The sequence below is a fragment of the Pimephales promelas genome, chromosome 15 (assembly GCF_988280905.1).
Source record: "Pimephales promelas chromosome 15, fPimPro1.hap1.1, whole genome shotgun sequence".
In the NCBI taxonomy this organism is placed as follows: domain Eukaryota; kingdom Metazoa; phylum Chordata; class Actinopteri; order Cypriniformes; family Leuciscidae; genus Pimephales; species Pimephales promelas.
Window position 1 is genome coordinate 25,040,123 of NC_142783.1, and position 27,767 is coordinate 25,067,889.

The 27,767-nt window shown below is 37.0% G+C and overlaps 1 protein-coding gene across 4 annotated transcripts in view; it reads right to left on the reverse strand.

The window, feature by feature from the left end:
• ush2a (Usher syndrome 2A (autosomal recessive, mild)) overlaps positions 1-27,767 on the reverse strand; it is a 198,181-nt gene that overhangs the window by 126,518 nt on the left and 43,896 nt on the right. For all 4 annotated transcript variants that reach the window (XM_089120408.1, XM_039669219.2, XM_089120410.1 and 1 more), the window contains 9 exons: positions 25,900-26,063; positions 23,351-23,509; positions 22,030-22,527; positions 20,617-20,895; positions 18,205-18,374; positions 14,797-14,941; positions 10,238-10,468; positions 3,598-3,728; positions 16-142 (listed from right to left, as the gene is read on the reverse strand). In XM_089120408.1, the coding sequence (XP_088976534.1) occupies positions 16-142; positions 3,598-3,728; positions 10,238-10,468; positions 14,797-14,941; positions 18,205-18,374; positions 20,617-20,895; positions 22,030-22,527; positions 23,351-23,509; positions 25,900-26,063 (1,904 nt within the window). The remainder of the gene's footprint in view (positions 1-15; positions 143-3,597; positions 3,729-10,237; positions 10,469-14,796; positions 14,942-18,204; positions 18,375-20,616; positions 20,896-22,029; positions 22,528-23,350; positions 23,510-25,899; positions 26,064-27,767) is intronic.

Sequence of the window (27,767 nt, forward strand, 5' to 3'; positions counted from 1 at the left end):
TGTGTGCGTCATTACCGCTGTATTGATTGTCGACAATGATTGTTCCCACGGCCTGCTTCCTTGTAGCGATCAGGTGGTGCCACTGGTTGTCATTATAGCGTCTACCTCCATCGTTGCGAGGGCTGAGGGCCACGGCTGAGGCCTAGCATCAAACGCTGAGGGTTAATCACTCGCTCATCATGAACACACCGCACACACTGCACAAATGATGGCTGATCAGCAGCTTTAGGAAGAGGAGACATTCCCCTCCCTGTGCTGCAGCAGAGCTTATGAGGTAAAATGCATGTACATAAACTAATGCAGTGTAAACACTTTCAATGCAAACAGGAATATAAGCAATGTGAAATGATTTGAAGTGTAAGGAAAATCACATATCTATATTTCTTTTAACTAGAAAAGCAGTTTGTCAGGACAAACTTTGAATAATGGCAGAGACTTGTTTGGAAGTTTAAAAAGGTAAAAAAGCTTTGAAACAGATAGCATTCAACTAGTTGTTGTGGTCCATTCCATCCAACTCATGAAATCAAGGAGTCAGTTCTTGAATTCTGAATTTTGCACAGCTCTGGTAGACTGTGATATCACAAACGTTCTTGATAGAATTTTAAGATTGTGAAAGTAAAACATTTCAGAAATCAAAACTCCACTGTCAGCATTAAAATGAGGTTCAAACTTACTAAAAGCGCAATGCCATAACAGGCAGGCAGAGTTTATAGGTAAAGATTCACCAACAACTGATCACACTGATAGATGCCCAGAGCTAACTTTGACCATTTGCTCTTCTACATCTGGGTTTATAGAGGAGAAGTCGGAGAAGTCGAAAAAGTAGCACCAGAATCCCTCTTGGCACCAAGGCGCTAAGGAATTCTGCCCAGAGATAGGACATTCCCCAAAAGCAGTAAATTTCATGGGCTGGCACCATCAACATAAGATGGGGTTATTGTCCTGCTAAAATATGACATCATTCAGGTTCATACACTTAACGGCCTGACTGAGTGCTCTGCAGTGAAAGCACAGAGACACAAAGTATCGCATCTCCTCTTTGTGATGAAGATTTAATGATCAAATCAATATGTGTGTGGATGCTGAGGAAAGTCAGTGCTGTGATATGCCTACTGCAGAGAGCAGGGAAGAGAGAGAGAGTGAGGGGGGGACAGAGAGAGAGAGGAGAAGAAATAGCTTTAGGGAGAAGCCAGGACAGACACAACACTGCATTCCTATTCCTCCTCCCTTTGAAAGTATTCAGTGAGGCTTCTTTACGATGAGAGATCAATTCTGTCACAACAACTAAAAGCCTTCCTGAATAATATCATCTGCCAGCCGTTAACAGCTAACTTTAATTATTCCAGGCCAAAATGTGTTTACTGAATGGGTTTATTTCAGATGTTTGAAGACAAACGAAAATCATATCAGTCTTGTTCATTGGGAGGCAGACCTATAAACAACAACACACAACCTGAACATCTGATGTAATGAATTCAAGTTTCAGGCATGTGCTGTGAACATCAGCAAGGGAGTCCTAATGACTGAACCCAAAACAATCAGTCACAGCATTCATCAATTTTAAGAAAATTGCAGTAATGCCAGAGGATATTTACATCACATATCATCTACTTGCATAAATTAATTGCTGATTAAGCTCATGAATTATCAACTAGGTCTTGTTTCAAGGGATTTTTTTTTTTACAAAAACATTAATACTTTTGAGATGTACTTAAATAAATGACTCATCCAAAAAAATGTAATTCTCTCATAATTTAGTCAACCTCTTGTCTCCCCCCCGCCACCCCCCCCCCCCCCCCCCAGGTTCAGAACTCAGGCGAAAAAGTAGCAGAAACAAGCGAAATCATACGTAAGCATATGCATATGTACGTGATAATCAACATTAAACAACCAAGGGTCCACCAGGGGGCGGGGGAGTCGCCAAAGTAACTTATATAATGCATTTAACTTCAAATAATATAAAGTAGACAATTAAAGGTTTCTATAGATAAAAAATCTATCTGTATGTCTTATCTCTGTGAGTCAAGTAGACAATTCACTGTGTTTTGGTTGATTTTAGTGGAACATGATTATAAAACATTTTATAATAACAGAACATCCAAGATTCTTATTCTGTGTGCGTATTCAGCATTTTCAACATTTTATATGATATTCAATTTTTCACATACTTAAATAATTGTAAATCATTCGGTGGCCCCGTTTGAAGTCTGCTGAGACCCTTAAGTGGGCCACTTACAGTAGTTTAGAACCACTGCTTTAAAACGATCAAATTCACAACTTCATAAAACAATTAAGAATGTTCCTTGTTTTAACTATAAAAACTAATGGTCAGTGGAAAACAGTGAGTATGGTAAAAAGAATTTACGCACTAACACTCCAAACAGTTCATTAAAGATCCGTTCCACAAGAGTCCTATAGAAGCTGCTATAGGTATTGGTGATGTAGTGTGTGTCATTAACACAGTGAGCAGCATACTCTTGCTTAATAGCCCTTGAGTTTGTTTAAGATGAAATGGGCGCTGTCCATGGTACTAATGCAACTAATCATGCCCATGGGCCTTGGAGAGACCTTCTCTCCTCACTGTATGCCTGGAAACCACTCATCACTGGCTTATCTCTGAGAGACTCAGATAAGGAGACATTGGGAAAAAAAACAGCATCATTTGTGACAGCCTTTACAGGAACTAAATACGCTTTCATGAGACAGTGTTTCATAAAATGCTCATTAATTTCATCATTAGAAAGAGTGTGTGGGGAAGCATACCAGTTCCCTGTGTCACGCTCAATTAGCATCCCATGGTGCTAATCCCATTAGAATTGTTGAATTCGTTAATGGGGGAACTAATGGGCATGCTATCAGGGGACATTAATTGGGCATGACACCACTTTTAGTTATAATTATCAAACTACCCCGACAAAATGTGTTTACGAATGCAAAACCGGCAATATTCGGCAATGGCACTTATTGGTGGGGTGAGTTTCTCGGTGGTCCCCTGGACACTAATGTGAAATCATCTTTCATGATTGCTTTCATCATCAGAGCAATAGACTCAACCCTACATGCCAGTGCTGCAGTGTGCATAATTAGCATGCTATTGCTATTCCCACCCGATGTCTGCGGGTAACAAGTTAATTGGTCTCAAACCCTCTTTTAGGTCAACTTGATCAATCAAAATGCACAGATTTCAGTGTAAAGTGGGTATTAAAGTAGATATCAAAATTCTTAATACAACGATAAGTTAAAATGTTAATACGGATAAATAAATAGCCAATATTAACATTTATTAAATTAAAAAGTCATTTTAAGTGCTAAAATTGAAGAGGTATTACAATATACAGTATGTAAAAATGGATGCTCATTTTGGTATTTGCTAAAGATTCTTTAAAGAGTCTTTAAAGATTGATAGCAATGTAAAAAGTGAAAATGAGCCCAATTCAGTTTTCAAAATTGCCTGTTATTGTGAAATGAAATCTCAGCTGATAACCAACATGGGTCCGATATATCCTCTGGTCTAAAGGTTGGCATCTATCACACTTCAATGTTTAAAGGCTTTTCGTAGCTTAAACAAACACACAACCTTCCATGGCCATGATGTACCTGAGGGTCAAAGAGGAAGTATGGACGGCCGTTGTGTATTTGCAGAGCGACATACTCCTCCTGTTCTCCAGGGGAAACTGCAAACAGCATAACCCCCTCCTCCACGCGTGTCCGGAAACTCAGCTGCAGGCCTGGGGAGAGTCAATGCATGTTCCATATCAATAAACTGTTTGACTGTTTAATCAAAATACTGCACAGAAAGCATTATAAAGCAGTGCGAAAGCATGTCATAATGCATGAACACAACACAAATTACATTCATCACTATGGAAAGGATTGAAGGCCCAGAATTGTGAGAAATTGAAGCAGCCAGTGTGAGTGTGTGATGCCTGTGAGAAAGAAAAAAAAAGAAAAAAAAAACATTGAGCAATGCCAGAATGGTCCCACAATGCCTGAGAAGAGCTAACCTCTAAAGTATTTATCCTAACGGAGCTGCTTTAAAAAGAATCCTCCCAGAACTGTTCTTAGTAAAGTCTTCCACCATCTGACCTAAAAATCAGACGCAAAAAAAAAAAACTAACCACTTTGAAGTGGTGTCCTTCTTCAATATAAGTTCATTAATATGTTGAGGACTGAGAGTAGAAACCCACTCAAAAACAGACTGCTTAGATTAAAAAGATTCTACTTAATCTATCTTAGAATCTCCAGTGAATTGAAGAGGTTGTAAGTCTGGTTGACCTCATGTAGAGCAGCAAGATGTTTCTTCAGGCTTCAGATCTATACAACTGATACAGGGATTATACCATCTGAATACCAACCCTACAGGGCTGGCTCTATATGCTGGATTGCACAAGACAGCTAACTGCCCTGATAAAACTATTATATGTTCCATTATAAAGGACACATTAAAATGATCACCATTTATTTCATTGAAAAAATATTTAAAATAAATGCTGTTTGAAGTAGTGGCACAATACTTAATATTAAATATTTTCTAATCATAATACGTTTCTCTTTAAAACCCAATCAGTATATTATAAATTGTAAAAATATTTCACGATAAAAAATTTTTTTTCAGTATTTTTGATTAAATAATTGCAGCCTTTGTGGGCATAAGAGACTTATAAAAAATTATGACGAATGACTGCAAAAATTCACATGAAAAAAAAGATACTTAATACATACAAATTTTTAAACACTCATTTAAAAAAAAAAAGTATTTGAAATGTGAATTTGAACTATTTTACAGAGAAATTCAAAGCCTTAAATGCTGTTTTCATTCGATCACACATAACTTGAATTCCCGCATGTGCTTAATATGTGTTCAAAATTAAGTATTTTCTTCCAAGACCTGGAGAGAGAGCTCTTCAACACAGTCCTTAAGGTGTTCTGTAAAGAACACAGAGCTCCTATCTCATGTTGACCACATACAGTCACAGTCCTGTGGAGGATGGTGGGGGAGAACCTGGTTCCGAAGTTGTAGTTTCAGCAGAGCAGATCTCTCTGGGGTGATCAGCTATTTTTTGACAAGTGCTTCACATCCATCAGAACGTCTGGTCCATTACAGGATAGGGAACGTGGAGGCTAAAGGGACATCTGTGGGATTTGAGATCCCAGTGGAGCAGCGTGCCGCTGTACGCACTGACAGACCTGTCCAGAAAAGCTGTGGTCAGAGGTCTCTCAGGCACAGGGCTGGTCTGAGCAGGCTGATGAGGAATGAGATTCACCTCTGTGGGTCTCAAGACTAGCGCTAAGACATGGGAAAGATGTGAAGCACTTTTACATTGGGTCTGCATCAGCACTTTAAGACACAGTGCTCAGGGTAATGCACCCACCAAACATGGACTGAGACTAAAAGAGATAAAAAAAAATTGTATGTGTGCGTGTGTGCATGTTTGGCGTGCACACACACGCTATTTATATTTCATATACAGTCACACATTATTCATAATTCTACATGTTTAATACAACATTTTTTACTAATATTTGGTTGGTATAATTGATGGCATACGTGTTCATCCCAAAATATTTTTCTCTGCCAAAAAACATTATATCAGCCATAAGTAAAACAAACAGGGCTATTTGGATTTAATCTGCTTAGTACATAACCTGAATAACTTCAGTCATGTTAGTATTATTGCGGCATTAATCAAGTTGTTGCGTATTAATGAGTTTTCAGGAAATGCTAATTACTGTCATAGATTCTGCAGCACCCCATTAAATATACAAATTACAGAATTAAAGAGCCAGAGCTTTTCATGATTAATCTTTAAATGGGGAAAAACTAATGATGTCTGTACAAAGTTTCCCTCTACTTTCCACTGACTGAGGCCGTTTGACAATCAATCAAATTAATTAAGGAAAATAATTTGTATAATTTAACATTTTGTGCTACAATAGCATGTAGTCTTTGAAAATTGCTTCATTCTCATGTATTACTGCTTCCCATTTTGGAAAATTGCACATTTTCTCTGTCACTCAATGCAGATATGAAAATAGACAGACTAGAAAAGAAATAAATGAAACAAAATAGTTCTAAAATAGTAATACTATAGACACAGATCAAGTAAGATAAGCCAAAAATATAATAAATTACAGAAAAAATATTTAGATAGGATTTTTGATGTCACTTTAAATACTTACAACAAAAATAAATAAAATAGATAAAATATTTAGATAAAATTTTCAATGTGACTTTAAAGTACGAACATTTTAACCCCGGAAAAAAAAAGAACAAGACTGTTGTAATATTTCAGTGACGATCAAAACTCAAGTCAATTCACCTCAACTATATTGCCTGTTTAATCTCATTTTTACTTTGATTTGTTGGGACTTGCATCCTTTAACAAAGTCATTTCAAGCACAAGATTAGATAACCATTGATTTTGCTTAATTTATTGCTTTGGCTACATTTCAATAATATACAAAGTATTTGTCCCTGAGCATGCTATTTGTTCATCGCTTTCTGTTGTTGTCATTATGCCTCATTTCAGCCATTGAGCTTTTTGGTCCGATTTATCCATTTCTTAAAGTTCGATAAAAACAAAAGCTTATTTTCAACAGGGAATTCTGTGCGTTTTGGGGTAATGCATCACAGAAACCAACAACACCAGACATTTAGCTGTTTAGTACCTCACGTACACTGCATTTGAAAATAAAATTGGAAATACAACTAAAGGTGCGGAGAGCTTGAAAACAGAAAGTCGGCTAAAAGGGGTGTTGTCGTTCTGGTTTGTTCTTTGGGTTCCCTCATTAGTTGGTGGCCATTTATAATCCCAGCAGGCCCAAGGACGAGCTCACCACTTTGACTGCAGCCATTGATCAATTAGGGAGTGAGCTGAACTCAACTCAGGGCTTGATTTATAAAGATTTATCCGTTTGTCATTATTTAAGGAAAAAAAACTGGAAATTGCAGTGCTAAATGTTAATAGAGTTAGAGGGGGAAATGGCCATTCATTTCCTGAAATTGCAAGGTCACAAAGGGTCACCCATTTATATGCACGCTCCTTAAGGAGGCAATTTAACGTCCCCGACTTCTTAGGGAAGATCTACTAATTGCCTCGTTTTAATATAAATAAAGTCAGATTTCCCAGATATCTTAGAGCATGTGTCCAACAAAAAGGGCTCGCGACATGACATGGTTTCATGTTCGTTTGCGGATTATTCGGCAGAGAGAGGCTGAGGAATGGACATAAACCTCTCTGAAGACAGGGGATCCTTAATGTGCCGCCACGCTCTCATCTGTGATTCACAGCTTTTCCTATTAAAAAAAAAAATGTACCGCATCACAGTAAAATAACTCCTAAATCTCATCCTCAGGTCACCCAAAGAAGAGGTCATCTAATGTTTGCCTCCTCTGTCACATCACACTGACCAATCTGATAACTTAAAGCAAAGCCTTCCCAGCTTTTAACGCAATTAAATGGCAAGTAATCTAAACAAATGGCAAGCTGAAGGATTTTTACATTAGTAGATCAACCGGAACCTGTATTCATTTGGAACTCAATTCCCCAATTATGTTTGTAAACAAAAGCATAATTGTCCTTTGTCTAATCATGGAAGTCATTAATACATCAGGATGGAGAAGAGTGAGGAAAGGAGTGAGAGATGAATAAAAAGTGTTTAGGGCGGAGCAATGAGGTTGGAGTGGCCCACGTGAACATTTGAAAATGCTTTTATGAGTGGAAAAACTATGTTGACTTTGTGTGGAACCAAACAAAAAACAATAAAATGACAGGATAGTTTACATTGAAATAACTGTTTCAGGGGTTTTCAAACTGTGGGCCGAAGATCAGGTAAAGGTCACAGTCACTGGGCTGCTGCTAAATTTGCGTTTCAGTGATACAAACACACCCACAGACACGCACACACTTTAATCTAGGGCTGCACAATATAGCAATATATGCTTTTCGAATTACAAATTGTGCTATTTATTTATATAAATATATGCGCTAGCTGCGTGTTTTATAGAAGTACGAGTGTGACTTGTAAAAACAATGTTTTCTGCGTCTCAGAGCGGCTCGTTTCATTATTAAGCGGCTTCATTATTCAGAATTCAAATGTCACGTAAGGCTGTTTCGGGTCTGTTCATTCATCTCTGTCGTCTGTTTAACTCGGCGCTGTTTTCTTTCAGAGACATGCTCGTAAGAGGGCCCTTCTTTGCATTTGGCAACCTACCAACACATAGGGAAAATTTGTCTGTAAAAAGCATTTTACATATACTCAAAGAACGAGCATGAGAGCTTTTTTTGCCCTGAACACTAAAATGAGTTTAACTCTTGCAGTGCGGATCACTGATCATATCTGGGCAAGAGTGCGCATGTTTTAAGCTTTTATTGACATGTTTCATCTACTCTATTGCACCAAATGTGAACCAATGCCATTTATGAACACATATTTAATTAAGTCTTCTTAAAGGGATACTCCACTTTTTTTGGAAATAGGCTCATTTTACAACTCCCTCAGGGTTAAACATTTGGGTTTTACCATTTTCAAATCCATACAGCCGATTTTTTGTGATATTTAGAAGAATATCAGTAACCAGACAGTTTCTGGTCTCATTGACTTCCATAGTAGGAAAAAAATATACTATGAAAGTCAATGAGACCAAAAACTGTGGTTACTGATATTCTTCTAAATATCAGAAAATCGGCTGAATGGATTTGAAAACAGTAAAACTCAACTTTTTAACTCTAGGGGAGTGGTAAAATGAGCCTATTTCCAAAAAAAGTGGAGTATCCCTTTAAAATGAAATGTATATGTGCATTATACAGCTGTATGTCTGACCATAAACGCAATGACATGATGCATTATTTACGTAAACAGAATTTAGTTGCCATGGGTCTATATTTCACTTAAACATACTTCACTTGAACATATTTTGGTGAGTCTTGAGCTTCCACATTACAATGGACACACATACATGTAACTGTGCTTAATCAAGACCAGAAGAAACTTGTTGCTTTGAGGGATGGTTGGCTTAGTTTTTCAGTGTGTCCTGCACCTTTGGTTTTTTTGGGGCCGATTAAGCATGTTGAATCGGCGTCCGGCCATCGGTAAGAGAACGAACTCTAATTGGCTGTTCAGTTTAGCGAACAATTCAATCCACGAGAATAAAAGCGAAAGTGATGAAAGCGAGCAAATAAGTCAAGACGGTACAGACAGAAGGTTGTTATAATTTTACGTCATCTTACCTGAGCATTCGAATGCACTAATATTTCATAATAACATGAGCCAACTGGAATTAAGAAAGTGATCAGCGTGATTGATATTCAAAATGGTAAGCAATCGCTGCTTTGTTTATGGTTTGTTTATCTCCAGTCCTAGTTTCGGTTTACCTTTTCGAATGACGAAAATAGACTAACCTGCTGATATAGACAGATAACTACTCGCACATGGCTACACTATTGATAACAAGACTTTTTGTTCATAAAATTTAGTTGTATATTTTGCTAAAGTGACAGAAAATATATTTTTATTTTGTGTTTATGTTTGCACAACTAGAATGCAAGTTTGTTGTTGTTTCAACATCAGTATTTGCTCTCCACAATCTATATGAAATAAATTTTTTCCTATTTAATTTAAGGGGATTCTTCACCTAAAATTTTAAATTCTGTCATCATATACTCCTCCTCAAGTTGTTTCAAACCTCTATGAGTTTTTTTCTTCTCCTGAACACAAAAGAAGATATTCTGAAGAATTTCGGTCACCAAACAGTTGATGGGCCCCAATGACTTCCATTGTTGTTGTTTTTTCTCTCATTCTATGGAGGTCAATGGGGCCCATGGACTGTTTGGTTACCTATATTCTTCTAAATATATTCATATCTTTCATTTTTGGGTGACCACCCCTTTAATACACATCACTAATCTAGAATGATTCATCCTTGCATGTTTTTCCAAACAACAACAAAAATCATCTTCGAAATCCTTTATCGTATGTGTCCAAACAACTTTCCTTTTTGACCAACGTCATAAATACCCATTTCTGTTTAACCCCTTCCCTCCATTCACCCATCTCAATTCCAAGAAATAATAAAATTGTATCCTGCTTCTATATCTAGTTTAAACAGAAAATATTTCAAATAATGTAAAAAAAAAAAAAAAAATGGGTACTGATCTGCATATCACATTTACTTGTAAAAAAGGCATCCATCAATCATGCATTTTAAGACACACAGTGCATCAATGAGACCCTGTACCTGTGAAGTCAGTGTTGACAGGCAAAGTGGAGCTGGGAAATCTGAAGTAGCCAGTCCCTGTGAAGCGTCTCCCCTTTATAACCTGGCTCTGGGCATCAGACAAAGACACATCCGTCCGCTCCACGTGGTACAGAGGTGGAGGCCCGTTGAGCTCGGCCGGAGCATCCCAGGAAACCTTCATTGCGGTCACGTTCAGCGGCCTTAATGCAGGGGCCCTCAGACCTGCCGGAACTATCATAACGGAAGAGAGGAAAGGATGGAGAGATATGAGAATTAAAAAAAAGAGATGTGCATTTATAGTCATAGCTCAGTTTCATGCATGCTGCTGTAATGATCTAATGGGGCTCTCATGTAGGCTGAGAGGAAGTAAATTACCTCGGCCTGACACATCCTCTGTGCATTTAGCTCACTCTGCCTGTCAGGCCGTCCACACCAGCAGCGCTAATAAAAACCCTCCATAGGGAATGGACGTGTTGTCTTCCAAGGCCCATCACGGCACACAAGTCATAAATTACACTCAATCAATAGCACTTGAGTCTATATAATTGAAACTCTGATATCATTTCAAATCCCTCCCGCTGATTTAATAGGATTTGTGTGAAGTCTCGCTGGACGTTTATCGTTTTTGCCTTAAAACATAAGGCGGTAAAAATGAAGTGTGACTGACGTGGCTTCACGTGCCCTTAAGTACTACAAGAGAAGTGATTATTCGCTAAGAGTCTGCAGGAAGTGGAATTTTATTAAAGGGACTATTCATTTACGCACTCTCATGTTGTTTCCAAACCTGTATAAATTTTTCTTCTGTATAACTTTTTCTTCTGTTTCTTTTAGTAGGATCTTTTTAATTAATCAAAATGTAATAATATAATCTTATAATCATAATCTTAAACAAGAGTGTCCAGGATATTCTACAAAAAAAAAAAAAAAAGTTTGATAAAACCGAGTCATATGGGTTTGGAATGAAATGAGGACAAGCATATTATAGCATTTTCATTGTTGATTTTTTTATTATTTTATTTTGATGGGTGTTCTAGCAAATCCCTGAAAAGAAAAAACTTTTCTAAGTCTATTATAGGCTAAATTAAAACAATTCAGTAGTGCAGTGGGATTGAGCTTGGTTAAACGATACATGTTTTCTTTTTCAAACCAGCACATTTTATCTTTTGAAATGGCTCAGCAAAAAGGTTAATATTGTCTTCATCATATTAATGACTAAGTCAAAGACAGGCATGTCTAGCACCAATTACAGCCTGGCATGAACGTTTTCTGTATTTATACGGCCTGACGTTTTTCAACTATAATACTTATTTCTGTAACAGGAAAAGTATTGATTTATGCATAATTGCCTAACCTTCTCATGTGGGGAGAATATATGCACTCCGTTTTTCGAGTCAATGTGATGTGTACAGGCGGGGTACACTTGTTCTGCTTGTCTTTATGGATGTAATATACATAAAACATTACCATCAAGTCTTGATTAGCTGTTCACATTTCAACAAGATCAATAACGGCAGTGTACTTCCTTTTTAAAATGCTACAGGCTTATGTCCTCATCAAAGAGGGCATGTGCGCTCAAAAGAGAATTATGGGACCTTTTACACAGAAAGAAATCGAAAGGAGGGGCAGACTAAAACTGGCATTTTGGAGGGATTATGGATACTGGTATACTCTCTCTGTGTGTGTGTGTGTGTGTGTGTGTGTGTGTGTATATATATATATATATATATATATATATATATATATATAAACCAGACATTGCATTACATTTATCAAAAATGACAGTAAAGACATTTACTGTATAATGTTATAAAAGTTTTCTATTTGAAATAAAAGCTGCTCTTTATAACTTTTTGTAGTAATATTTCACAATATTAATGGTTGCTGTTTTTTGATCAAATAAAAGGATGCCTCTGGGACCACAAGAGATTTCTTTCAAAAACATCCTTACAGAGCCCAAATGTTTGAACGGGAGTGCACATAAGAAAAAAAAAACACGTTTTCAAATGAATCTTGCATCTGACAGGGCTATAAATTGTGTATGTTTTGCATTTGAACCAATCAGGGCAGCTTGCCAACCAACAATTTAAATGGATTGTGTACAATGATTTCGAATAGTTACTCTCTTGCTATGCATGCATAAATTTCTTTGATCTTTGTCACATTCTGCCTTGTTGATTAATGTAATTTTCATTGATTATATGGAACCAAAACCTTGACCGCTACCAGGCAGAAAATATCAAATATTGTGCTTGCTGAGATCTTTCCGGTCTGTTCAATGAAAACTGACATATTAGTGAAGATAAATCAAAAACAATTAAATATTGTCGTGAATTAAGGGACAAATCGGACTCATAAAGTCCAAATGATTGGAAACAAAGAGTGTTTATTTCAACTACTATGAGAAACATTCATCTACAGTTCAATTATTCTGCTATGAAGAGATGAATAACTTAAGTGTCTCCATTAATTTCAGTGGTGTGCTATTTAAAGCAATCTGATGTCATTCCAGTCGGAGAAAGCAGATGCTGACTTCTCGGTTTGAACAGATGGTAATTCTGTCTAATAGTGCATTGATGTAATAGTGATGTGCATTGTGTATACAGACAGTCATAAAATGGAGGTAAGGCTCAAATAAATTGCAATCATCAACATTAAATCCTGGCAGAGAAACGGGCGAAAACAAGGCTTGAGGGAGACATAGTCTTGAGAGGGCCAGACAACAGGTTGTGTTGGGCTAGTCAGCGTGCTGTTTGTTCAAATGTATGGGAGGTGTGTAAGGACGTTAAGAGCAGCTTGTGTGGGAGCAGAATATTAATGAATTGGAGACACGGCAAATTCAGCTTAAGTGGTCGTAAAATGGGCTTTCGTATGAAACAGCAACACAATATTATAACACATACACACAATAAAACCAGATGTGCAAGTCAATATAAATACAAAAAAAAAATCTAAAGAAAATATTTGTGTAAGAATATAACTACAAATAAAAAAATCTTCAGTAATAATTCTATAAACACACACAGCGTTAAAACCGTTCCGCCATATGGAAGAGCCGATGACATCGGCAGCTCTGTCGGCTGCAGCATATTGAGCTGACCATATGTTACAGCGGCGCTGCGAGTCTGACTGATTCATGCCCATCACATTCCACTGTATCAATTAAAGACCCTTGAAGGCTGCATGATTTGTGCCTCTGTTATTAAACCCTGCTAATTCATCCTACTTACATATTCCTTATAAATCTCTGGGAGTGTGCGATGATTCATGAGAACGCCACGGCACATTTTTCTCCTTGTAATTAACAGTAAATTGTTTTTACTGCCGCACAATGAATTTCTCGGCTTGGTCCGCAAATGAAGTAGTAAGAAGCGGAGTGGAGAATCCTGTCTGAGGGGTTGGTTTAACTCATTAAGCCTTCACGTGAGCCAACGTGTAAATGGCAAAATAAAGGAAAAGGGAAAGAATTGAAAAGGGAAATGAGGCTGGTCATTGACAGAAAGTATTTCCTTCCTGTAAAATTAAGAAAAGGCTGAATCTGGAAAGGCTAAGCTACATGAGGTAAGGTAAGATTGGCCAAAAATATATTGTCTTAAACAGAGTTTTTTTTTTTAGTCCAATACAATAGTTACCCTCTGTTTAATCCATGTGTAACACTTATGCATTTAAAAAAAAAAAAAATCCAATTCAGTTAATATCACATTAATAAAGGATATGCAAATTTTTACATGTATTTTTTACAATTTTGTTATTGGGCAAAACTTTGGTCCTCAAAATAAATTAAAAAATAACATTTATATATAAATAAAACTAAAATCTATAGCCACTACATAAAGGGGAAAACTGAATGAGCGAGAGAGAAAGAGAGAGCAGAAAAGCCTGATAAAAAAAATATAATGGTGTTCTTGATGACACACTTTTGGAAATTGCGCAAAGAACGAACCTTCCTTCCTCTGACTGCTTGACTATTCAAAATTCATCAATTTTAAAGTATGAAAATGATAGAGATAACCTTAGAGTGAATCTAAAATAGCTTTAGTTTGTATTCCTTTGAGATAAAAGACTTCCTCTCTCAATTGAGAGCAGGGCAGACCATATGTGCTCCAGTTCACCGATGGGTTTACGTACACAATTAAAGGTGGTCTGTCCCAGCCCTCACTGAGGGAGACCTATTCAACAAACTGACTATGAGCAATGACAGACACTTTCCATTAAAGGTACTTCATTAATATTAACATAAGAATTAACACCAATTCAGGTCTTTCGACGACAACATGTATCGAAGCTTGCACACGTAATTGGATGTTGAGTGCACGCACATGCATACTGTGTGTGTGCTCCATTACTAACTGTGAAATTTTAAAAACTAGAACAGATTGGTTCTTGTATTGGGGTTGAAGTAGCATTGTTGATAGATCATTTTAAATCAATCAGTTGAAGATGTGAAAGTGGTTGAGAGCTGCAGTAAAGATTTAGAACGTAACGTTCAGTAGACCTCAAAACATTACAAAAATGGCAGCTTGTACGGTACACTGGATGTAGATGTTAGGGATGGTACTGACCAGAGGGCAGGGTTCGACCTGACGCAGGTGGACTGCTCACGCAGCCCTGTCTGTTGCACACGGTCATGGTAAAAGTGTACTCCTCATAGGCCTTCAGTCCTCCTGCAGTGTAGCTCCGCTCCTGTGCTGATCCACTGTACAACACCTGAAACATGAAAACACACATATTACACAGAGTACAGTAACTCACATTTTTACACTTAAAGGGTTAGTTCACCCAAAAATGAAAATTCTGTCAGTATTTACTCACCCTCATGTTGTTCCAAACCTCTATGTGTTTATTTGTTCTGTTGAACACAAAGGAAGATATTTGGAAGAATGTTTTAAATCAAAAAGATCTCAATCCCCATTGACTACCATAGTGTTTTTCCTACTATGGTAGTCAATGGGGAATGAGATATGTTTGATTAAAGTATTCTGCCAAATAACTTCCTTTGTGTTCAGCAGAACAAATAAACACATAGAGGTTTGGAACAACATGAGGGTGAGTAAATACTGACAGAATTTTCATTTTTGGGTGAACTAACCCTTTAAAGTGGTAATTCACCACTGCCCAAGTGCGCTTTCAATATAACTTGGCTGCCTGTGTGGTAAAAAGACTTTTTTCTTTCTTTTTTTTTTTTTTTTTTAAATCAGGGCTAAATGAAAAGAGAAAATGTGCTGTTGTCTTCAGCGCGGTAAAGCCACTCCCAGCCTGCTCATGTTGAATAGGCTTGACCAGAGTCAAATACCACCTTACTCAATTAGGAAATACTTCGGAGGAAACTCTAGTCATAATGTTGTTGACTCGTATTGTTCCCAGTTGTAAAAATTTAAAGAGTAACACGTAGCAGGAATTAATTTCGGTTCCCGGTAAAGGATCTAGAGTGCTGTAGCCAGTGGCTAAAGGCTGCAAAGAATCGTAAATATGGAGAAAACACAGCAACAGAGAATCTGAATGATTTTATTTTTATCCGAATAGTCTTTATTTTTGTCTTATCGAACAAGGAGCACCTTCTGCCCAACCCACTGAAGCAAAAATTTTGTAGCGTATGTACAGGTGAAGACTGCTACCATAGTGTTCTTTTGCCATAATGCTGTTTAAAGAGTAAACAAAGTAAAATAAAAATTTTCAGTGATAAACCTGCACTTAAAACAACTGTCTTGTTATCAACCCTCTGTCGATTCAACTGTCCATGGGATGCAAAACTGTGGAAATTCAATCAGTAGTCATCTGATGGACTTTTGCTGACAAATAAATGGAAATTTCTCAATCCAGTCAACACGGAGAGGAGTATATACTCCCAACATTGTAATAAAGCGGTTTGAAAATCGGTAAACTGAAGAATTAAAGCAGTTAGGCACTTAAACTAAGACAACAAAATCAGAGCAAAGGTCTGTTTGTTAACATACAAACCAAGATTCTCAAATGGAAACAGAAAGTTTGAATCAAGTTCATGTCATTTGTCGCCATCTTCTTTTCTCCCCATTTCCTGTCTTCTTCCAACTTATTATGCTGCCTTCGAATGCTAGCGGAATAATCATAAATACAAGTTTTCTAGTTAAAATTCGTATTTACCACTGAGAAGCTCTGGGATGATTTTGATTCCCAAGTTCCCAAGTAGGGCAGGCCATAAACATGGCGGAAGGGAGAACGATTGCAGCTGTGACTGCTACTCTTTCAGTAGCGGCTCCTAAATGTAAATTTAGATAGGGAAGTTTTTGGGTCTTAGCACTAGTTTATGATCAATATTTTGTAAGATTGTATTCTAATTGCTGAACACATGCAGAACACGTTTGGCAGAGGCATTATTCAGCCTGAGGGTGGCACTCTAACGTTGATTGGCAGGATTAGATACACATGGCACAAGCATAGAATGCCATCTTCGAATTGGGTTAATGTAGTAGTACGTATTGCCTCAGAATGTTGTTTTAGAATATTACAAGCTGTGGATAAATATTTTGGTGGGGCTCTGCCCACCTGCCTTTACAAATAAGCCATGGCTGTATTCTATATTAGTTTTTTTTTTTTTTTTTTTTTTTAAACAAACAGAACAGCTATATCACCATGTCTTTTTGTTGTAGTAGTGCATACTTACATATATGAACTGAAGTGAATAGTATGTTATACACAGCAAAATTAGCCTGTGTTTGACAAAAAATTCCAAAATTATCCTCTCAAGCTGACTAGATAGCAAGAAGAATGTTAATATGCTTGCCAATGAATGGGAAGCTAAATATCATTTTGACTTCTTTCCTTATAAAATTGCAAAAATAAACCTGGAGTACTGTATGATTCCTATTCTTTCCGACAACAAAGCACGTTGCGACAAGCTCATAATCACAACTTCAAAAGTGCGAAGTAGGAAATTTCCGATGGCATTTGAAGGCAGCATTATACAACAAAGTTGAAATAGCTACTTTAAAATATATATATATATATATATATATATATATATATATATATATATATATATATATATAGTTACATTTAAGGAAAATGCAGCAGTGGTTGCCAGCAATTCTCCGTAAAAAAACACCGTCACATTTTCTGTTATTTATTTCATTGGATAAAATATCACAGAATCTGACTAACACCATAATGTACATTACTGATTACAAAATAAACAATTTATGTAAAATATAATCATTTGTGATGTATCACACAGGGAGAATGTCCTTTTACTGTTTCATACTGTAAATTATATGGTAATTATACAGTTCTTACAACCGCTCAGACACACACCGCATAGATCACACCTCCAGAGCTTTCAATACCTGCCTGACCTGACATATTTATTAAAAAAGTGCATATCTAGGTTACTGATGGAAAACATCAATGCTAACATACACTTATCAAGCTAATTAAAATCTAAGATAATGAAATCCAATTAAAAAGAGGATTGTTCAAGAAAAGTAATCTTAAAAAACATCCTTGAAACATTTGCCACAAAGACAGGGAAGGTGATTCTGATATGGAAAACAGTGCTTTAAATACAGACTAACATGCAGGAGATGACACTACTTTAACCTTTAAAGGTTTGCTACCCGAACGAAGAAAAAGAAACACAAAGATTCACATGAGTAAGAGAGGAGACCTTTGTGGACAGTTCAGCCCATGCCACATGCATACGGGGACACAGGCCACAAGCTATGGGAAATATGAAACTGGACAGAAATGAAGGTTATTGGGGTAAAAAAAAAAAGATTTTTGCATTTCTATGAAAACTTCTTTTTTATATATATATAGCAACACATAGAAGAGAAAAACTTGAAAAACTGGAGCAATGGGAAGGTGTTCTGTGTGATGCATGAGGCAAAGTACAGGACAATATAGCCACAGTCCAGTGCTTTAGAGACAGATCAGAAATATTCTGGCAGTGGCCCTTTTCTATCAGGAAAAAAAGTTTAATGTGCTGCAATGGATACCTGAGATACTATAGGTGGAGCGTATGGGTTGGACATTTGTTCTTGGTGAAGGTTGACTCTGTACTCAGTCACTTCGCCCCTGACATCGTTGTCCTGTGGCGTCTCCCAGATCACTCTGAGTGAGGACGAGGACACAGGAGACACCTGAGGAGGGGGCATGTATTGTGGCACTGTGGAGCAGAACAGATAATTCATCAAAACAATAAAACATTTTCCTAATCAGCATTTTAGCATCTTGTTTTTCAGCATATTAATTTACCAGTGACACAAATTTGCAAAATTTAGTCTGTTAAAGGGGTCATCGGATGCAAAATTCACGTTTATATGGTGTTTTTTTTCATATAAATGTGTCTTAGCAGTGTGTGGACACAACCACCATACAATGAAAAAATCCGTTCACTCCTTTTTTTTCCCCTAAAAAAAAAAATCCATTCACTCCTTTTTTTCCCCCCGGGAAGAGAGTGGTGGGGTGAGCAGTTGCTCATTATCATTTGAAGAGATATGCACCGAAACAGGTCACTGTGAACAAACCTGTTTTTAGGATGTAAAAAGGTGTTGTTTTACACAACCATTGAGGAATTTTAACCAAAGTATATAACACACTTTACATGCACACATACCAACTTGTACCAAAATGGGCATCCAATGACCTCTTTAACACTTGTTTGAGAAAATACTGGAATTAAGTTTCTTCATTTTGTTTTTCATTATTTTAAGCACAACCTGACAACATGCAACAAAAAAAGAATAATACGATTAGGAACTAGAGAACAAAATTTTTGATGTTGGATTTGGAAGCCCGAACCACTAGCTAGAATTTGAACTTGGATCGAATTCGTTCTAAATCAGATACAGATAAATTAGTACAGTAAGATAGCATTTTATGAATGCATTGGTGAGAGAGTGATTGCATGTGTGAATGAATCCTACCTGTCTGTGCAGTGTATCTACTCTGTTTGCGCTCAGAGTATACATCTATGTGTCAGTTTAACTGATGTAAACTGTTATGAAGATGGTTGAAGTAAGGAGGAGGATGCACACTCACTTTATTAAATAAACTGGAAACTAGGCGAAGACTCAGGCTAGGAACAAGACTCAGGCACACACCAACTAACATCAACGCTACAGCTCCCAAAACAAAACACAGACGAACTCACAAAGACTGGACTGAAACACAGGGCTTAACTATAGGGACAAATGATCTAAACAGGATAACAAGGGGGCGTGGTCAATGAGAAACACCTGTGAAGACTAATAGACAAAATAGGGGACTGCTAAACAAGAAAAGACAGGGGAACACAGACTGACATCACAACATAAACGGTTAATATACGTCTTATCCTGTGGACACTCTATAGGACAGAAATAGTATTCTAGCCACTGTAAACCTTAAGTTATCATCATAATTTATAAGAAAACCTTATGTTAAATCAGTTAAAAAAAAAGATATGGCAACAAACTTCAGAACAGTCAAGGCCTGTGAGAGTTTGGTGCTTGTAGCATTAAAGCTTTGGTTAAAGTTGAAAAATTTAGTCTCAGAAGAAAACTGAATACTATTATTAATATATTTAATGACTGAGTAAGGTATTCTATATTTTCACTGGAAAAACAACATTAAATAATGGAAAAAATACATCAATAAAATATTATTATTCCAATAAATAGCACATTTTAATTTCTTTATTAAACAACTACTGCCAAAATAATAAAATAACTGATTCCGCTCTACACTGATGAATCCTGACTCACTTCAAACAGCTGTTGGGTTGTCCTCTTGACACAACCTTTGACAAGGAAATACGCAAACTCGAGTGCATCTCGTCAAACAAAAACATGGCCAGATATAAAAAATATAAAGTAGACCTCCCTCCAAGTGTCAAAATATAGAGAGGAAGCTGACAGAAACACTAAATGGAGCTTCAGCTGTCTTCTCTTTGAATAAAAGAGAAAGCCTGGATGGGTTCCTTCCTGTGAAGCACTTGTGGTGAAAATTTATCCCACATAAACAATCCCTCACATGTTTATGCTAATTCCTCATTTCCGTTTTTCAGGAACTGTCATTCTACGCTGTAACACTAGCCACCTATTCTTTCTCTGCTTAATAAGCATCTTCTCAAAATCAATTCTCCAGGGCTTCCATCTAAATAAAGACTGAAGATACAGGATTTTCTCTGCGGGATGGAGCCGCATTTGTGGCCTATGAAATGCTATACTTGTTTATTTCAAACTGTTGTGATTATTGTTCAAGATAATTTGTTTCATAATCTCCTCGGATATAAAACAAAATGAAAAGAGCCCCCCCAACCAAAGTGATTTTTAAAATGTAATACAAAGTTTCATATCATTTCCTAGTTTAGCTGTGGTTTTTGTTTAGATGGCTTTCTTTGACAGGTCAAAGTGTGTTCAACTGACCTCCTTCTGCGGTACGTCCCACTGCCCACTCTGACAAGGTACTGCCGGCCATGTTCACTGTGAGCACTCTGAAGCGGTAGGTGGAAAACGCTTCTAGATTCGACACCACCGCACTGCTCTCAGGTGGAGTCAGAGCATTCTCATTGGCTGAACTCATTGATGGCCGTGGGTTCAACCAGCCACTACTGAGGAAAACCCTTTGCTCTGGACTGTGACTGGTGGCATTTCTCTGCGACTCGTTCAGCAGCTGCATAAAGAGCTCATACCTGATAATTATACCTAGAGAAAGAAACAAAGAGACATATATATATGCCAATACCTTCTTCTCCAATCCCTTATTAAGCCTCAGAAAGAGGCAGAAGATATTGAGATGTAAGAGCGGCCATTGACAATTACACAATTACAGCTGCTGCATGAAATTATGTAGAAAAGAGAGACAGACAGAGAGAATCAGATAGACACAATTAAACGGAGAGGAAATTCATTGAGAGAATCCTCTAAGGGCACTTTATAATGGTCCATGTTAATGAGCTAATTTGGCAAAAAGCATGATAACTGGCATTAAAAGTCATTGATATACAGAGGGCTATTTTGCGACGCTTTCAATGGCGCGAGGCACAATACATAATTGTATGCAGCAATCAACTGTTTTAAATGTGAAATGTTTCTTTGCGGCGCACAGTCCCATCAGTTTATATTGCGAAATGAAGCATGGGCTGAGCCTTAATCAAGCCTCTTGGTTGTAGATTAAAGTTCGTAAGGAATTAATTTTCATCCCGGCTGAGATCAAATGGCATCTCTATAATAGTATTTCTCATTATTGTAATGATGTAGCTGGAGACAGCTAAAAAGGAAGCTACGACAGAGCAGAAGAGCATTTTTAGCTCTGCCACGTGCATTTAAGATTCACTGTTAAATAAATGAGGTCTAACAAAATCATACTACCTCTAAATTAAAAAAGGGGGAGACATATTTGGTGACTATTTAAATGAAAAAAGACAACATTAGTTTCAACAAGTTTAACATCTTTCATCATATTAGGTCTGGTGGAAGACATGAAACAATTAAACAAAATACCCCAAAAATATGTAAAAATCAGGGGGTAGCTATCATTATAACAATGGGAACGCATTCCTTGTGACTTTTTAAAATGGTGCGTTTATTCTCAAGCAGGAGGCCTCATCAAATTTCTCTTTAATTAATTTAATATATTGATTATCCTAGATTCTGTAAAAAAAACTAAGTTTGAAAACTAGCAACTTTAAATATTTTAATAACAAGCAAAAAATATTAAGGGATATATAAGGGACTAATCAAATATTGTGTGGGAGAACCACTGGCTTTAATTTGACCCATGCTTTAATTAGTGCCCCAGTTTAAAAACAGTGAAAAATTCTCTAAGGGTGTCAATACCGTTGGGTAACACAGGAGGTTCCCAGTCCACTTCGAGTTGAGAAGACCCTAGGGTTGTGATTCTGGGTGCAGGCTGCTGCTGGGGAGGTATCTGAGCGGTGAGTACGATCAGACTCTCGCTGCGAACACAGCCTCCGTTAGTGCAAGCCTGCAGACTGAAGTTGTATCGAGTGAATGGTTGCAGCTCTTCAGCAGTAGCCTCTGTTTGAAGTCCTGTGTAGTGGATCCTCTCTTCTCCGGTCAGATCGTGTATCGAGCTCAGGGTATAGCTGTCCATCGGACCAGTGGTGTTCAAGGGCTCTGTCCAGTTAAAGGAGGCGCTGGTGGGTTTGGCTCGACCCACAAGGCTTAATTGGAGCTCCTCTTGCTCGGGTACAGAAGACAGGGTGCGTAATCTGACCACGGCACTGCTGGTGTTAGCACGAATATTACTGGTGATGAGCTGGTAAGAGTATGTTGTATAAGGAGACAAATCGACATCTGTGTATTGCATAGTTCCTGTATGAGAAAGAGAAAAAGGAAGCTGTCAAATTAGATTGATGACAAATGTTAGTCGAACAATGACATCACTACCATTCAGAAGTTCGGGAGTCATGGTCATCAAGGCCTATTAATGTTTTAAAGTTGAAAGTTGATTTATTAGTAATATAATTTTTCTGTAAATTTTAAATGACTTTACTGTCACTTTTGATCAATTTAATGCATCCTGACTGAGCTAAAGTATTAATTTATTTAAATATATATATATATATTACTGACCCCAAACTTTGCCATGTTCTTAGAAATGTACTAAAGTTTTTAAAAAACATTCATACTTTCAAGTTTTAATTTACTGAGGTGTCACCATCAAGTAAAAACATATTTCCCAATACTTTGAATGTAAGTGAACACAATTTATATATATATATATATATATATATATATATATATATATATATATATATATATACACACATCTCAAAAATAATGAATTAATAATTCATAAAAAATATTGTTTTTGGGGATTCACACCACATGACATTTTGAAATATGAACTAAAATAGCCTTGATATAAAAAGGTCAAATTAACACAGTAATGAGAGTCTCCAGGGTCTTCTCTATGATATCATTTAAATCTATCAAAATTATTGCATCACATTTGATTTAGACACGGAGATTATGTAGCATTTAATTCCAGAACACAGTATTATATTATATTATATTATATTATATTATATTATATTATATTATATTATATTATATTATATTATATTATATTATATTATATTATATTATATTATATTATATTGACGTTCAGCAAATCTGCATTAGTTTGACTAACCGAACGGGTGCTGGCTATTGCTGGTCTGGATGATCTCTGAATCTCGGAGCAGAGTGTACGTCAGTGCATCGCTGTTGGGGGAGTCAGGGGCTCTCCAGCTCAGCTCTATGGTTGTGGAGTTCAGAACCCGGCCGAGGGGAGGAGGCTGCTGTTGGGGATCTGAACAGGAGTGGTTTAAGACAATGCATATTGCTGATAAATACGTGAAAAAGAACTAAAGGTGGAAGTGACAAGGTTAAAGCACCACATCTGCGGACTATGACATAGTCCAAAATGGACTATGAATATACAAGAACAACAATCATTTGTTACATGTAAATAATGCTACATAACTTAATAAAAACACTGTACTGGAGAGACACATTAGGGCTTTAAGAGCCTCTGAGGTTAAGTGCTATGCTCTAAACACATACAGACCCATAAACAGGTCACCTTTCAGTATACATGCAGAATGTTTATAGACCAAATATGCAATGAACCAAGGAAGGGTATAAGATCAAGAGAGAGATATATAGAAATGATCAGAAATGTAGACAAAGACAGAAATGTTCAGCTAAATCACAAGGATGCAACATGATTAAATTTGAGAGTCAGCTCATGCAAGTATTTTGAATAAAGTATGTAATAAGTCCAGCATAAATATCACAGCATTTGTGCAACGGCAGTGGGTTTTGACCTTAGGTATGCGTCTCTTGCGTTAAACTTAGAAAGCAATTTGACTATATTGAAGAAATCTGCATTTAAATTACAGTCACTACAATAAAGAAACTCTCTGATATGATCTATAAGAGGCATTTTCACAGTTTTGAGCCAAATCATTTTACTATTTAAGCATTAAAGGGACACTTCCGGATTTAGCATTAAGCTTTGTATTAGTAGAATACCTGTAGTATTTTCGAATTACCATGCTTTCCACCCTCATATCCCCCTGAGACAAGAGATTTATGCATTTTTTGTCTGGAAAAAATCCTCCGATGATGCAAAAATCGTAATTTTCCATCATTGGAGGATTTTTTGGCAAGAGGCTAAAGACTACAGTCACACTCTAAAAATGTTAGGGTTAGGGTTAGGGTTAGGGTTAGGGTTAGGTTAGGGTTAGGGTTAGAGTTAGAGTTAGGGTTAGGGTTAGGGTTAGGTTAGGGTTAGGGTTAGGGTTAGGGTTAGGTTAGGGTTAGGGTTAGGGTTAGGGTTAGGGTTAGGGTTAGGGGTTGTTTTAACCCAACTTTGGGTCAAATATGGACAAACCCAGCCACTGGGTTAAATTTTTTTATTACATTTTAACCCAACGTTTGGGTTTGTCCATATTTGACCCAAAGTTGGGATAAAACAACCCAGCATTTTTAGAGTGCAGTAGTAGGGGCTGTCCCGCATGTTTTCAACCCATCCATAGAGGGTGGGATCTCAGTCACAGAATGTACTCATAGTGTCAGCCATATTTTTTTGGAAGCTAAGCTAGAAGGCTCTTGTTCTGTGGAGAAAGCTGAGTAGTAGGGGTGCATTCTGGGAGTTGTTGTCTTTCATCCACATCAGCCCAAAATACATTTTCTGGCTTTTGTCAGTCTAGAAAGCTCCAAATTCAAAAGTAATTTCACATTAATTCTACAAAAATGACCCATTTTAAATTCACATTCATCTTTCCAAGTGAAGTATACCTTTGAGGCGATTTGGTTCCAGAACCATGACATGGTTCGAAAAACTTTCTTTTCTATGTTGAAGTATTTCCTATTGAAAACCAAAGTTGGAGTAGTATATATCGAAGAGCTCACCACTCTATTAGCCACTATCCTTTAATTTCTGTAATAATAACCATCATGCTTGAAATTTTGTACCTTGGACGAGAGCATTGAAGATATACTTTCAAAATTGATAAATTCCAGCTACTTCCTTCAAAACCAATTACCATCCAGAGCTCAACGTGAACACAAAATGGAAGCAACAAAAACTCCAATTTTCATTTCATGGGATCATGCTGATTAGAAATAAACGGTAATTTAGCGGTAATTAAATATTGAAAAATTATTTATAAAAATTAGCTTGGTGTCAATAAAATGTATTATTTGTATTGTGCATGTGTTGTTATTCTTATTGCAGTATTGTGCCATTAGCTTATCAACATGCTAAAGTAAAACTATTGAAATCAGAGTTATTAAAAATACGTTTACGTGAATAAATATTACAATTTTGCCTGTTAATCAGTGTTGAATTGATAGTTAAGTAAAATTAAAATTAATAAAACTAATTTTATATAAAACTGAAATTGAGCTGAAATAAAATATAAATATTAGATGAAAGCCTTAAATGAAACAAAAAATTACAAATGTTGTCTTGTAAACTTACTGAAATAAAGTACAAAAAATACTAAAACAAAATGAAATCAATTATATTTAAAAATACAAAAAATGTACGAAACACAACAAAATTCCTAAAATTAAAAAAAGTTTAAAAAGTAAAAATAATAATAATATATTGATAAATACAACAATAGTACATAAATAATACTAAAATAACACTGCTTTAAAACTATTCCTCAAGTATATATTGATTCTGACCTTTACTGCAGCCCAGGTAGTTGTTCGGATTCATGTGACTGGCTCCCTCCACACAGGCGTCACATTTATCTCCAGTCACATAAGTCTTGCACAAGCATTGCCCCGTCTGGGGGTGGCATGTGCCATTGAATCCCCCCACAGGATCACATCCACACGCCTCACACCTAGACACATGAAGATCACAAGAGACACAAAAACCATTTTCATAAGCTAAAAAAACAGTATCACTTCTTATGACATTGTCTATATCTGTAGAGGACATGAAATCAGGTAATTAACCAAAAGTAACAAGTCCAGTTTTATTTACAAAAAAAAAAAACTGTGAGTCTCTCCAAACTGGCTAAGATACGAAGAGTTGCACAAAGTGAATGTGTGCGTGTTAGTGCGTGTGTGACTGTGAAGGAAGGACTAAATGGAGGCATTCACAGATGCACCTGTCAGTGACACTTCTGGGAGGGGTGTAGGGGATGGAGGAGGAAAGGCCCTGAGGGGCCAGCAGCGGGTGATGTGGGGGCCAAGCGCCTGACACCCTCGAAAGCAGCTGATAAAAGCCACAGACTCTTAATGAGCTGAAAATTTGTTCTGTCAACTAGAGGGGTGTTTTGGGCAAAGCCACCCGTTTCCTAATGTGGTTCGACCTTGACTCCTCGGAAGGAGACAGTGAACTTTTTTTTCCCTTCCCCCGTCATGCAAAAATGAAGCCAGTTGAGGTATCAAATTCTGTGATCGATGTTCCACATGCTTACATTCTCCATATTTGAAATATATATCAGTAGCTTGCAGCTATCAAATAAATGACTCCAGATTGCGCCTCCACGTTTGTCTAGAACAGGTGTTGCAAATAGAGCTGGAAAGTTTGCAGACAAGAAATTGAGCAAGTTTCTAAAAAACAATGAGCAGATATGAATATGACCTACACTTCTGTTAAATAAAACTTTTTTTCCCTCCAAGGTTAAATGATTAGCCAAGCACCATTCTCCTGTAGCCTATGTTTGTCATTTGCTGTGATGGCTAATCTTCCCTAACCATATTGTGGGTTTTTAACTACCTCTATTAGGTGGTCCGCAGCGGATGACCCAATATAAGAAAACCAAATAAGATGCATCGTCTTATTGATTCCGGGGCGGACAAATGAGTTTATAATATTTAGATAAAGAAATCTTTATTGTGTAGGATCTCCTGATGCAGTTCAAGCTTCCCCTCTAATCAGTTTAAATAGTTCATTTTTCATCCTTACCGGGCGAACGAGTGCAGCTGGATGGATTGCGTATGCAGTGATCTGTCACGACTCGTATGGATTAACAATTTGTGATGTCCGGTAGCCCTGTTGTTGATGCATTGAAAACACGCACTCGCGCTATTTGCATCTCACCAGCCAACAATTAATGTTCTCCCTACCTACTGCGCATCCCAACATCATATTTTTTTATTTGGGGGGGGGGAGGGGGTGGGCACTTAAAAGGTAAACGATGGTTAATATGGGAAGAGCTGACGATGTCCCCCACTGTTCCTTTTCTTCACCCAGCATGGCTGGAGTAGTTATCTATCTCCTACAAGCCTTCAGGAAGGTCATTCAATGAGACTTCAACCAAACCACCAAGACTTAAATATAAAAATAATCAAAAGAAAATATGCCGTATGTAGAAAAAAAAAACATTAAAAAAAATAATTTTCCAATCCACTGACTCCTGAGAATGCCAAGTTTTCCATCCCCAACTTAGGCCATATGTTCAAGCTGGGGAGCTGCTTTGGAGTATATCATTAAGACAGCTAACATATGATGTATTTACAACCTAATTGATGTATCCAACAAATCAACTATGCAGAGAGCATTAAAATGCAGCCTCGTTTAGAGGCGGGAGATTTTA